Source organism: Lepisosteus oculatus, chromosome 6 (assembly GCF_040954835.1).
Source record: "Lepisosteus oculatus isolate fLepOcu1 chromosome 6, fLepOcu1.hap2, whole genome shotgun sequence".
NCBI lineage: Eukaryota > Metazoa > Chordata > Actinopteri > Semionotiformes > Lepisosteidae > Lepisosteus > Lepisosteus oculatus.
Genome location: NC_090701.1, coordinates 36,463,412 through 36,478,842, shown reverse-complemented (window position 1 = coordinate 36,478,842; position 15,431 = coordinate 36,463,412). Strand labels below are relative to the sequence as shown.

General features: G+C 35.6%; 1 protein-coding gene across 1 annotated transcript in view; it reads right to left on the bottom strand.

Annotated features, from left to right (window-relative positions):
• LOC102685455 (collagen alpha-1(XXI) chain) overlaps positions 1-12,444 on the bottom strand; it is a 71,507-nt gene extending 59,063 nt beyond the window's left edge. Inside the window, exons 1-4 of the mRNA XM_015354104.2 lie at positions 12,371-12,444; positions 2,587-2,721; positions 1,353-1,913; positions 283-448 (exon numbers count right to left, since the gene is read on the bottom strand). Coding sequence (XP_015209590.2) covers positions 283-448; positions 1,353-1,913; positions 2,587-2,721; positions 12,371-12,377 — 869 coding nt within the window. The 5' untranslated portion in view covers positions 12,378-12,444. The remainder of the gene's footprint in view (positions 1-282; positions 449-1,352; positions 1,914-2,586; positions 2,722-12,370) is intronic.
• Positions 12,445-15,431: the final 2,987 nt, after the last annotated feature.

The following is a 15,431-nucleotide window of genomic DNA, read 5'->3' as shown; positions in this document are numbered from 1 at the left end:
GTATAAAAATCACTAAGTTACCAGAAGCTTTAGCACATTTTACAACATTATAAAAAACATTTTAACCCAGTTTTCCAATGGAGTGCCTTGATCCTAAGTTGTTTTAATTAGTACCTCAGTCACCACCATGTAAAGTATATGACAAATAAAACACATTTAATATACTTAGGAAAATAAATATAAAAAAGTCCTAAGTAGATCCTACATTTTCTTCACTGTAAACAATGTCAAACAATCTGAACATGTGAACATGACAAGGAGCAATGGAAAGATCAAACCCACCTTGTATTCTCTGTTATGTCCACTTGAGAACTCAGGAGGAAGGCTGTCTCTGACATCAGGGATCCCTGTATTTTCTGTGCTTTCTTGTTAATTTTTAAACCCAGCATCAACTCAAAACCCTTCTCATCACGAGAGGCTACAGGAATCCTGGTTGGACACACAGATTCTGGAGAAAACAACATGTGAGACCAACTTGTCTGACCTGACATAACAAGTGTGAAATACAAGTAGAAGTGAACAGTGTAGTTCGAACATATATTAACTCATGGTGTTTGTAATTTGTAAAATTTGTAAAACTATAGTAATATAATATTGACAGGATAAAATAAAGGGCTCAACATATTTGTGTTTCAAAATAAATGAGATTCAAACTAAAATATTCAATCTAACCTGGAAAATATGCTTTCCTGTCTATGCTTGTCATCTCTCTGTTTAACCACAAAAAGATAGCTTTCTTTCACTGTAATTTCAGACCCCAGGCCTGACATTGTGGCTTCACTTCCCTTCTGTTTCCTAAGAAAGTCATAGGAGTACCCTTATTAATCCCACATGTGAACTGCCAATTCACCTGCTGTTAGTGACAACTGAGTGGACTCTATTAATATACAGTAGGTAACTATAGAATTGTGTTTGTTTCATATTCCCATGATTAAACGTTTACCACACAAGATCTGATGGTTTCTAAAATCTATGGACTCTAGCATGCTAAATGGCTTTGGATCAACTTGGCAGTCTAGGAAAGGACATAGATTTCTTGTTGTCTTTAAATTGAAACAAATTAACATATAAACTGAACAAGATTAAATTTCAGTTTACTATATACATGTCAACAAAATATTTAAATACTAAATACTTGGCTTATCCTCTAACTTTTTACAAAATGTCTGAATGATGTATCAGCGGGGTCATTAATAATAAAATAATGCATATACAAATATTCAAATCATTTATCTTGAAAATATTATTTTTGTATTGTCAGCAACCATGTCCATGTAGCAAGAAATGTCAAAGTGTTGCTGATGCAGAAAGACCTGGAAACTAGTGGAATCTTTACATTTTTGCGGTCCTACCTTCACAAAGCTTCTGTTGCATGGCTTCCTTTATTCTGCCAATAGTAGTGTAGTCTTCTGCATACAGTACATAGGTTGAAGAGGGCTTGTTGGCAATCGACACCAGCTCAGACTTGGTGATTTCAGTGCCCACCCCTACAGCAAACATGATGATGTTCTGGGCTTTAGCCTCCACTGAGGCATCTACAACATCATCTTGTGACTTCCCGTCTGTCACAACCACTGCGATTCGGTTCTTGGCTGTGTTGGTCCTCTGAGATGATGGAAAAACATGATCTGTGGCGAATTTGATGGCTCTGCCAGTCTGAGTGTTGCCTCCGAGATACTTAATTTTACCAATGGCTTCAATGACTTCCTGGCTGCTCTGATGTTTTCCCAAAGGGATCTCCAACCTGGGAGTGTCACTGTACTGAACAACACCCACCTGTGTGTACTGGGGACCCACATCAAAGCCACTCGTAATGTTTATGAGCCAGTTCTTGGCAGTGTCAAAGTCTGTGTATCCCACACTCCAGGAGCCATCAATGATATACACCAAGTCATTCACTGCTGTTCTGCAGCCTTCAAACAAGAATTAGACAAGCTTTTACATTCCATTTAAACAGACTGTACAGCAGTCACAAACAAGTGTTGTTGTCATAATTTATTCAATGTTATGTTTAACTAAGAAAAATAAAACATGGTAAAAATAGCTAATCTAAGCACATCAATCTACCTTTTCAATTTTCCCCAGATAAAACTGAATGGAAAATCATGTATGATTTTACTTTTTATTCCTGCACTGTTTTTCCAGTATGCAATAGGATTGTCCCAAAGAGTATTAGCTAGTAGGAATCCACGGAATATGTTTATAATGGTCAATATGTCTACACTAGCTCATATCCCATAAACAGTTAAATGTCATAATCAGACACCTAAGATCATTTATGAAACTGACAACATGTTTTAAAATCCCAAAATGGTATAAAACGTTCAAGCCTTAACTTAAGCACCAGTTGGGTGAAACACATGTATGAAATGCACAAGCAGATGATATACATGAATGATTCATTAAAGATCATTATCAGAGATTCATTAGAAGCTATGGCTTCTACTGTAAAAATCATGATGGAACACATCTTGGTTATATCGTTTTACATTTCCATTTCTTTGCTGTTCTCTTTCAGTTGCTTACTCTCCTTCTTCATTTTAAATTTTGCAATTGCTAGTAACTAGAAAAATAATATATACATACCAACTCGGACATCTTCGTCATCATCATCATCATCTCCAAGTAAAAATGGCAGTAACAAAACCATTATTAATGATCTTAATATCCATGTATTCATTGTAATATTGCAGACAGTGCGATCTTCAGAACCTTCTGGACCTTAAATTAAAATAATATACATAGTTAAGCATTAGTATTAATAGCCTATTATTGTTTTCTCTCTTTTAGTTACAAATTTATTGGAAACTTATAAATTAATGAAAGAGGTACCAAAATAAATGCTCTTTTAGAATACATATTTATTTACTAAAGAAAAATAATTTTTGGGTCCTGTCAGAACTCCCCTTAAAATTGTGCAAATGTTCTCATACACATAATGAATTCATTGGTACGGAGGTCAAGGTTGTATGCCAACCATATGCCATTCCAGGTTCCTGTTGTGTCAATTTTCCAAATGAAGAGTGTCCAAAATCAATGAACACAAAGTTATTCCTAACAGTTTCTCTCCATATTTTTCTAAACTGGATGAAAGGGGAAAAAAAACATTTGTGGCTTTTAAATATTAGGTAGCCACCACTTCAGCATGCTGAAAATTTGAAAACTCATCTTGGCTGTTAAAGCATTTGTTGGATAAAGGTTATTTAGTAACTTTAAAGATTAAAACTCTTTGCTCCACTTTATTATATTTCATACACAAAATACCTCTAACACTTATTAGGTTGTATATATACAGAGATTCTTCAGTATGTAGGAGAGACTGAAGAGAGCAGAGAGCAAAGGAAAGTGGGTAGTGAACTTTCAGTGTAATGATTACCATTGATGAGAATACCTCTTAGGATATTGCATTTCCACAGCAGTTCAATAGGACAGTTTTTCTTCAATTAGTAATAATAAGGTACTAGTTTCTTAAATAACTAATTATTAGCTTATTGGCAATGCAGAAGATGCACACCACTAGTTGGTGCAGCAGGCACTTTTATGAAACCTTTGCAAGTAGCATAGTGCTCTTCTGTCTGTATGAGATTTAGGAATTTAGATGACAAAAAGCTGGGAGACCAATCCATCTGTCTGGAAACTGACAGTGACCTGGCTGACAATGTTGGGCTCCTGAATTACTCAAATAGTAATAGCGCTTGACTGAATAGTTCTTGAGTTCCAGAACACCACTGTTCGGCATTTCAGCCTGAGGGAGGTACTAGCTGACTGTGACTAGAGTTCCTTAAGCAGTGCCGCCAGTGTGGATGAGGATTACCATGGGTAGAGAGCTATTAGTTGGCCAAGACAACACAGAAACTCCTGCAGTTTTCTGGGTGCTTGCAGGTTTACAGTGGTGTAAGAAAAGGATGTGTTTCACCTCCAATCAATGCTGAATCGCAATGTGTCAATGGATTAGTATTGAAAAATAATATATATATATACAGTACATACTGAATAAGGTCTGAGAAAATCATGTACAGTTTCTTTTGTTGAAAACAAAATAATAAAAATGTATTTATCTGGCTCAATATATAAAACAATATTTTATTCTTTTATATTTTATGTGTTCTGGCACATACAGTATGTAATACTGTAAGCAATGATATACTGGGAATCCCAAGAAAATCTCGCATTAACAATTTGTCTTTGTACTGAAAATTGTTGTAAGTAACTTAAAGGAGGGACTTGATTTATTTCCTAACCAAAGCAAAACCAAAAATAAATACCATGCTGAGAAAACTGACAAACCTGTTCTTTAGCATCAAGATGAAGTGTTAAGAAGACAAAGCTGAGAACATACCCTTCTTATGGGTTCAACAAATCGTGTTATGTGTTGCATGTCTCCTCTGATGAAAAGGGTGTTAACTGCTAGAAGCTCATAATATCACCTTTGTCAAGAGCACTCAGAGCAATCTGAGAAGCAGTGAAAGTCAGCAAACATATTTATCATCTACCCCTTATAGTTTATATATTCTGCAATTGGAGCTTTTCTTGTCAAACAATGTTGAAAATAAAACACACAAGAGAGTTTATAACTACAGCTAACTTATTTTTGTTTAAGTGGCAGCTGTCAATTGACAAGAAAAAGTAAGGCTACCCAGACATTACGTAAGAATTAACACTTGTTGGTTTGCCTGGTAGGATGAGGAAGGCACGAGAATCCAGGTGCTGACTGTAGCACACTGGCAGCTGACCCTGTTCTTTACAGCAATCATTATGTCAAAATATTGGACATCTAGTTACCAGATGTTACACAAATTCTGTACACACATAATCCACCCAAAATCCTTAAAGGCGTTGACAAAGTCAATACAGTAAACCTCTATATAGAAACATGAACTGTGAAACAAGAACCAGAGAACACAAGTGGAAACTACTGTATGTAGAGGTGCATTTAAAAGTAAGAACAAGAGGCAGATCTATACACAAAGGCTTTTGGGAGTATGGAATGAAAAACCCAAAACAAATGGTTGAACCTGAGGTCAGATAGCTACTATAGTAACTACCAAAGACGCTAAATGTGCCAAAAAGCTTCCGCTCATTTGTAATTTGTTCTTAAAATAGCCATGATTCAATTAACTGTCATAACATCTTGATAGGTTACACTCCTGGGAAGGAAAATACTTTGCCTCAAAGCTAGCAAACCTAAAAATTCCCACCAGATGTTTCTAGAATAAAATAGCCTTTATTAACCACGCTGCTGTTGAAGTGGATATGTTTGTGCATGAAATCCCTCAGCGTTTTGACTTTTGGAAATGAATCACCTCAAGTAAGAATTTTGTAATTGTTTTAAAACTCAGAAAAGTTTTAAGCAAAGGAAGCTAACAGAGACAACTACCACATAGCTGTGGTACACGTTTGGATCCAACCTTGGCAATATCAATATGGTTACAGTATATGTCAACACACAAATTAAATAATGTATCCACTTCAGCCCTGATCTTGTAAGACATTTACGTTTGTGCTGGAATATTTATATTCAGACATTAGTACAGTCCAAAATTAATGGAAAAACACTAAAATACAACAGATGATTTTTATATATTAAAATTGTATAGGTATATAAACCTATAGGTTTTATAGGTAATTCACAATGGCCTTCACTGTCTTAAATGCCACTTTCATAGACATACAGTATATTGTAAGAAAATGTTACAATTAATAGTTCAAATGTATGAAAGGAAACAGTTCAACTCACCAAACTTGCTTGGTTGCTAGCAGCTAAGCAATCCAAAGATCTTATCCAGCCATGTCTTGAAATTTAGTTCAGCCACCTCTTCCAGCACAATTGAAAAACCATGGTCTACTGGTGGCTTTTTGTTTGACAGAAATTTATTTATTTTACTTTAGACAATTTCACAAAAGTTTAGAATTTATAATTGACAGGTGTGCCAAAGCATTTACTTTTGTCTAGGCCTTAAGCTACAGTTTTGTGATGTAAACAAGAACTAAAACAACTTTAATGGAAACTACAAAATATTTTACATATATGGTTTTATAAAGCTCTGATATCTGTAAAATGTGCCGTATTAAAAAATCTAAGCTTGGAGAGACTGGATAAAGCAAATCATCTATATCATGGATCTCACAAACAAACTCTTTTAAGGCTTTTCTTTAGACTTGAAATAGAACACTTACCAATTGATTTAAACACTATAATTTCATTCAGAACAGAACAAATTAAGATATACTGTATATTAATTTTATGTATATTCTCAGACATGCAGACTTTAAAAAATAGGTGTATATTTCCACCTTTTGGCAGCTAATGATAATAACAATATTAACAAATGAGCAGCACTTCAGAAGTTCTATATATGTTTTATTTGGAGGAACAATTAGACGTTGCGTGTTTGCTGTATTGGAGAAAGAAATTTCTGTGCAACAAAAAACTAACAATGACGGAGAGAATGTTCACTACACTACAAAACAGTAATATGTCTACTACGCATGGAAATGGAGTTCCATTGGCTAATGAACTTTTGTATTGTAACTCTGTATGCCTTGTGTTTTTAAGCTTAGAAACATGGTATTTGCTTTAATTTAATCAAATAAGATAGAGGTTTGTCTTTAATCTCTGTCCATTAGTCATCTACTTGTTGGGATTCCCAGTTCTGTAGTACTGTACATCCCTTGTAGAGTAATTTGTTTTATCCCTGGTGTGTCTTTCATGTCAATGTTGTTTCCAGTCACTGTAAATTCATGGAAATTGAACCATGATTTCCCAGTCACACGGCTCCCTATATACACTGCACAACCATGCTCCTGTACATTAATTCTGATGAGCTTTAACAATAAGGAATTGATTCGGTGCATTGAGGTAAAGGAAAGTTATTTATAACAGGAATGATGTATTCTAAATGTATTCACAGTGGTAACCATTGCCTTTTAGGCATGGCATACCACAGACAAAAGCAGTGAACATAATCTCTTGTGGCTTGATAGGAGATTATCAATCATTGAACTATGAGTCCATCGCAGCAGACCTGTTGTCAACACCGTGACATCTAGAAGAGACATTACTTTCAAATTGTTTAGGTATGCCCTTATTTCCTTATTTTTTGAGAATCCTTTTTAAAAGACAGCAACAATCATACTGTGAGAAGTCAGCATTGCTATCTATTTTTTATTTTGTGAAATAATAATAATGAAGAGTGTTTTTTTAAATAAACTTAGAATTAATGAAAAATATAACACAGATGCTGAGCTTTCTTCCAGTGTGATATTAAGAAAAAGAGCTTTTTTCATTACAGGAGTAAAGACAAAAACATTTCATTAATTTGTAGTAGAATGTTTCACTAGTCAATACAACAAACAAAACCAAAGGATAATTTTAAACTGACACTGCCTAGTTTAACTACAGTTTAGTTTACTGCAATATCAACTACTGTACATTCTTTCTAACCCGAATTAAATTCAGTACTTAGTGATTCCTTAGACTAAATACTGAACACTACAAACAACATTCATTTACAACCTTCTTTACATCAGTGAAGTAATTTCGTCATGCACTGTACATCTTCACTATACCGTATATTTCAGCTCACCCAAGTTCTCATTTGTAAAATATGTTTAGGGTGACAGAAGCAAAACTACAATATATTGTCCTTTAAATAGCTAAGCTACATTCTTCTTGTTGTGGACATATAATCATGCATGACACAACATCCCTCTTCAGAAGGAAGGAAGGCTGTATTTTTCCTGCCATTCTAAAATGTAACCAATCTGCTATTCCCTGAAAAATGCCCTATCTGCTATTCTTATTTGAGGGAAAGCCACCAAATTGACTCTAAAACCACAGAGGCATAATCAGATATGGAAGCAGGTATTTTAGTGTGTTAGCATAACTATTTTAGTTGTTAGCATAACAATCTGGACCATATAAGGAGCTCAGATTGGCTGCAATTTTCTGTAGAACAGTCCATATTTACAGTAAATACTGCAGATAAGGTGGCTGGGTTGGCATTAAAAAACAAAGCATAAGGAAATGTGAGAGAATGATTCTGCTGTCTGACAAGGAGTTGTGGAACTGCACTGACAGGAATAATCCTTAACTGATCATCCATATGTTTTCTAACCGCTTTATCCAATACTTGCCGCAGAGGAACCTTTCCCAGCAAGCTAGCTCAGGGTTTACACAGACAAATACACACAGACTCATACCAGGGCCTGTCTTCCCAGAAGCCAATGAGCCTACTAGAATGTCTTTGGACTTCGAGAGGAATACGGAGCATTTGGCAAAAAAACCCACGTGAGCCTGGGAAGAACGTACAACCTCCACGCAGAGAGCATCCCAGGTCTGAAATCGAACTCAGGACACACTACAGTGAGATAGCAATGTTAAACACTGTGATGAAAGAAAAAATAAAAATGTGGCGTAGTACTGTCTATATATAAAAGACATTCATTGTCCCTGTTTGTTAGAGTTATGGATCTCAACTAAAATGATTTAGTACTGACTTCCTTATATTTTGAACAGAACAGGAATGAATAGAACCATTGAAAATATGATTAACTTTTGCAACAAAGGGTCTTTTTAAGGTGAATTTGTAAGTCTCAGTCCTTGTTATTTTCACCATTGTTATTTATTCAACAATAAGCAATACAGATAGTAATACTTACCTTGTTAATTAAGTATAATACACCTCATGCTTAGACTTCATGCTTAGGTTAATAGCTAAATTATTTATTTGAAAGCTGATACTCTAACTTCAAAGTCTAAAAAACTATAAATTCATTGATATATTTAAATATAAATTCACCAAATGTACTGAGCATGAAATGAAACTATTTAAACCTGAAATACATAAAGTTATTAGGAAAATACAAAACCTAATAAAGCAGGTAGCAGGTGTTGCCATATGTTTAAAAATAATTGATAAAAGTAAAATTAATTATTTCTTCAATACAAGGTCTCCTGTGAAAGTCACATGCTATTAGTATGGATGGCTAATGTTGATAGCAATATAAGCTGTACATTTGTGATATATTCTTTGGGCCGTGTTGCAGATGCATTTTTGTGGGATTTTGTCCCATGCATCTTGTAGAACCAGAGCAAGCATGTGCCTGTTCACTGGTCTCTGAGCCCTAGATGCCACACATCATCCCAGCCCATTCCACAAATGTTCCACGACTTAACTGTTACATTCTCATCTCACAAAAAAGTCATTGTTACTCAGGCAGCCTGAGGACATGCATTGTTGGAATGCTGTCATTTCAGGATGAGCCCAGAGGTAGGGCAACAAGGTCCCAGGGCTTCATCAGTGTAGCTCAAAGCAGTCAGGATGCCATCAATGACTACTGTACATGTTCTGTAGAGACATGAAACTCGTGTTTAGATCAACACCCTTGGACTTTCCCAACAAATGGTCTGTTGTACAAAATAACAGAATATTTAGTGTACCATCATGCATGTCTGTATCGTTCCACTTTTAGTATATGTGCTGCCGAAGCAAGCATTCTGCATATCTGTTCCACACTGACTGACAATCCTCAAGTTGGATTACACAAAACCTTCATTCATTGCTAGAGAGCACTTGGTTTGACTGCTGTCAAATGCACCTCAGGTGAGTTAGTCCACCTTCCAACATATCAATAGTATGAAGGCATTGTTCTCTTGATAAGCAGGGCATGCTCTTTCCTTGATGTGTTTTTCTTTCTTGATTTTAACCAAGTTAGACATCCATCCACCCATTTTATAAAGGCATCATGCAAATCAGGGAGCCAGAGCCTATCCCAGCAAACAACAAGTGCAAGGCAGAATACACTCTGGATGGGAAGCCAGTCCATCGCAGGACACACAGAGACACAATCAAGCACACGCACACATTCACACCCAAAGGCCAATTGACCTACCAGTATGTCTTTGGACTGTGGGAAGAAACCAGAGCACATGGAGAAAACACACAAAGAAAACATACAAACATCAGCCAGATAGCACCCAAAGTCTGGAATTGAACCCAGAACCCCAGCACTACAAGGTAGCAATGCTAACCTTTGCACCACCATGCTGTCCAGGGTTGACCCTCAATAGGTAAAGTACCTCATCACTTGTATCAGTAATGAGAGATTTAGTGCTTGTGCATCATTTGAGTGTATCAATGGTCAGTTAGTCACTTTTTTTAAATTATGCATTCATAAATAGAATTATGATTGTATTTTGATCAGTTAATATGCATAATACAACAAAATGCAGAACTGCATATCACAAAGGTTATATGCACATCGATTATATATAAAACAAATAATTACTAAATGTTTTATTAACATTAGATTTTTATGTGTTACAAATTCACTTATTTTGTAATAAAAAATGCTGTTTTGAATTTTGAAGATTTAAGTATAGTAAATGTTGATGTCCAAAGGATCAAAGTATGTAATAGGTTGTCTGTCCACCGTCAACCTTGACAAATACAGTCTCAGTCATGTGTGGACTCACAGATCAGAATTTAAACCACAGCCTCAAAACTAAATTTCACCTGGTCCCCTGAAAGCCTCTTTTAAGGGCTGGGGACTGCCACCTGAACAGCTAATTAATTGGTTGTCTAGATAATGATGCATACAGTACGCTTATATTCACATCCCAGTCAATCAGGCAATCATGCCACCTAAGGAAATTTCTTTAATTAATCTGGTGATATGATAGCCTTGCATTATTTATTCCTAGAAGGAACACTCCTGTCAAGTTTTAATAAACAGCTGGTAGAGTACTAGGCCACTTTTTCAGCAGTGTTGTTTCAAATGCAGTAAAACAATTGTACTAAAAAACAATGCTGATTTTATACGTCTGATGAACCACAGTGTTACGCTTTCTGTTGTACAACATTGTGTATGATCCTCTTTTTATATGTTCCAGCCTTCACCCTTAAGTGCAATCAACACCAATGGTAACGTGTAGCCCTAATGTAGTACCTGTGTAGTGTCTTCACAACGGCCAAACCATGCAAAACACTCCCCACCCCCACAAAGGTTCCTCCACATTATAAGATTAGGGCAATGCTCATTCTCCTGGCTGCAGCCAAAAGCAGACTCTCCTAACAGAAGCAACTGGTATTTACTAGGATTCTTACCTCACGGGTTGCATTCCCATTCTCCTAGATGCTACTGTATATCTTGTGCTCTTAGGGTTTCTGTGCAATCCTGTATGAGACAACTAACTTGCACACAGTCGTATTGCTGCAATATACTAGTTCATGTGATTCCCTCTATACAACAGATACTCCTGAGCATTGTGGGTGGTAACTCTTAAACCCAACATCTGTTGTTTTTTTTTGACCACCCATTTAATTTTGTACAGCATCTGGTTGGTTCATCATTAATCTGACCTTTCCAGTGCGAGATCTGCTCTAGCATGTCCATGGCTATACAGTGTTTCTCATAGTGGACTACAGGAACTTGAAAAGGTACTGTATCCTTAATCTTATGGATGGTCTCATGCAAAATATGGCAATCAGCAAGCATTCCACACTGAAAAACACTGACAGCTTGAATCCATATGCTAAACTGGTAAGAAACAGCCAGTAGAGGTTCCACATTGTCATTATAAAACTTTGGATATATAACCTCTGGTACAATCCATTATTAGTGGAGTGTGGCTTGGCCCAGCTCCTTTGGTTTTACAGTTTACAGCAAGTATTTGATACTGACTGTCACAAATCATAGTCAGAACTAAAACATGTATTACCATGATCAGTTCACTAAAAATAAAATATACACAGTACTCATAATTAACCTGTGACCTAAAATCTCTACAAAATAAATTCAGCAGCATGACGATTACTGACAACTTTCAGGATAAACATATATTAGGAAAAAATGTCATTGGAAAAAAAGCAACAGTTTGTTATATTTGAAACAAACTGGGCAATATTTTAGAGAGACTCTGATAAAAACAGACAGACAATAGTAACATATCTCAAGTATTGCCCTGAGGCTGGTGTGATTTACTGACTATAAATACAACAGACATCAGAAAGCAGTAGTCAGAGGCATCGTTTCCGTGAATGCTAATACGTTTTCGGGAAAATGTTTACCATGTGGCGTTACAAACGTTTCTACAGTTTGTTTTAAATGAGAAAATACTAAACTTTTATTGGTCATTTATTATTCGAAACTCCAGAAAGTTTTGCTTCACTGTTAAAAACAAAACCACTAAGTGTATAATTTCTAATACATAACAATTTTACATCGCACGAGTATTTGTAATCATGATGTTAAAACAAGGTTTAAAAATGCATTTTACTTTAAATTTTACATTTTAGTTTTGTGATGATCGACATAATAATAATAATAATAATAATAATAATAATAATAATAATAAATATGATCTTACCTTTCATCCAAAGTGAACAATAAAGCTCGGACCGAGGACGTTTAAACACTCCTAGAATATACAATCAAGTCACATAATATGAAGGGTATAACGCAATATTTCGCAGGTATTCAACAAGTTCTCGCTATCGTCACTAGAGGGAGATTGAGTTTAAACTATTATACAGATTCCTCTATCCTTTATACTTTGCAATATGCTAAGCTTGTGACGTACCTCCCAGCTGCAGTAGTGCAATGTTAACAAACGGTACTTAACTCACAAAGTAAAAAATATGGTAAGTAAAAACGAAATGAGGAGGTGGAAGCTTCTTATACTGCCTGTTAATACTGTAAAAACACTTTTATGACAATAAAAAACCATTTTAATTAAGTAAATATTCATTAACAATGATGTTTCTAGTATTAATATTAATTATATTTATCATCTAGACGTGACTACAGTCGTTTCGAGTTGCAATAATTTCCAGCACATATGTTTCTTATTGCTGTTCAGCATTCTCAAAAGCAGAATTTTTTACTTATTATGTAGGGAATGGTGATGCTGAAGAAAAACTCATCATCATCATAAGAATAAACTTAAAATATTGAAGCAATCTTAAGTAACAGGAAAAAAGAAAAATACACCGGGACAATTAAAAATTGTTAACAATACGTTATGGTTGTGGAACAGTTCATTTAGGCGATGTGTACCTTGTAAACAGAATAATCTTAATTGTTTTAGGAAAAAAATGAGAAAAATTATCTTTATATCTCTTTGTTGTCATTTTTAATTTCTGAATGCCCCTGTTACCCATTAAAGCATCTAACTGTCATTGTCAGCATAAAAAAAAATACCATGTACTGTACACTGCTACATTTATGCATATAATATACAGTACATGCAGTGCCTTTTATCAGCAATGTTGAAAATGTTATTTTAACTTTACAGTAAATTTGTAGATGAGATTATACTTGCTTCATAGATTGAAGTGGTGTTCTTTGGAGCATCTGCAGTTAATTTCTTCACAGATTTCCATCACTTTGGAAAATAATTATCTTGATTTTACCTATCAATAAAATATTTCAAGAGTATCCTGGCTCTTCTTTGTACTTATGAGCAAATTCTGAAGCCTGGTGGACATAATGTCTTGGCCTGGGTGTGCATGACTGCCTCTGGTACTGGCTCATTTGTATCAGATGATTACACAAAGAGATTGGTGAGCTCAGTGGGTTGCAGACTTCACACAGTTATTGCCTCAAAGGGTTGTGCAAGGAAATACTGACTTTTAAACTGAGTACTACTTAGATTTTCCTAGTTTAAACACAAAGTATGTTTTTTCTGGTATGATCAAATGTATTCATGGAATTACCCCCAAAATTTATCATACACTTTATTAATCATTCCTATTAATCTTATAATCTCAGATACAGACTGACTGTAAAGCAAAAATAACTTCTGCAGGGCAGTGTATGCAAGTGTGATTATAGTTATGGTTGATTATAGTTACAATTGCAGTTTAAGGTAGTACTGTTATGTGAAATTAATAATTAGATCCGATGCCAGTTTCAGTTTGGCAAGGTACTTTAGATCTGGGTTGATAAACAAGCAAGGGACTGCTCCAGTTGGACCTCTTCAAGGATGTGCCTGAAGCATACTGAAGGGACAGTTTTTCTCTTTATAGACTTAACAAGATCCTAATGAAACACTGTGAAAATAGCAAGTGAATTTTATGTCATGGTCCCTTTCCTTGCTGAAGAATAAGAAACGGGCTTGGGTACATACTTGATTGGTCACTGCAAAATTTGACTTCAGCTTCACACAAACGCTGCCGGACCTCTGAGAATCCCCATAAAAGGGAAGATATGAAAATCTGGTCAGTTTCAATTTTTGAGGCACAATCAAAAATGAAAAATTCTAGAAAATGGTCTTCGGCTTCAGTACCATCCAGTCTATGGCCTTGGGATCTGATGACTTTAGTTTCAGCTGAGGTCTTGATTGTTTAATTAATGATTAGAGTTCAAACGTTCTGGAACTGTCAGAGATTTTAATTTAAAACAATGAGATTAACAAGAGGCACACTTTCCACTTCAAAATTAATTAGACACTGTCAACAGTTTGGGACATATACCTTATCAACAGGACATGCACATTTGGGACATACAGTAGCTAAATAAAAACACATCACCTAGCAGCTACAGTGTTCAGCTTGTGTTTAAATTACCTTTTGGTTTTGCCAATGTACAGTATGTTTTTCCACATGGACAATAGATCATATACACTCTGTGTAGTGTATGAGAAAAGATCTTTTATATATTTTTTACCTGTGTGACAACACCTCAATAACTTTGGTTGAGGTTGTTTGGAATTTGTCTTTATTTTCTAGAGATTTTAATTTGCCAAAAGAATCTTAAGTAACCTTAACACTGCAACTTTACAGGAGCAGGAAACAATTAACAAGGCCTGATAACCCAAATTATCTGTTTAACTAAGTGTTCAGGCGGCACAGTGGCATTGAAAACATACTTTATCTTCAATTTTTCCATTAATTTGGGTTTCTGTTCAAAATATAAGGACTTCAGTGCAAAGCCATTTAGAACAGACATATGACTCTCACAGACAAGCACAATAAGTTTATTTTATATATAGGTGGTGCTACGCCTCATTTTCATTTTTTATCCCAGTAGTTAGCATTGCTAACGTTGCTAACATTGCAACATTGCTAGTGATGTTGAGACCCTGGTTTAGTACTGTATATTCTCCCCGTGTTTTGTGGCTTTCCTCTCACAGTCCAAAGACATACTGGCTGGCTAAGTGGTAGGTAAAATTGGCCCTAGGTGTAAGTTTGTGTTCATCTCTGTTTGTTTCTGTGTGTCTGTCCTGTGATGGACTGGCACCCTGTCCTGGGTGTATCCTGCTTTTTGCACCCGTTGCTTGCCAGGATAGGCTCTGGCTCCCCCTCGACCCTGTATTAGAAGAAGTGATTAGAAAATGGATGGATGGATGGTTTAAGGGTTCAATCAAACAACCACAGGTTGATGGACTTCAGGCAGACTGAAAGCCAGCACACACAAGGGCCAGTGCT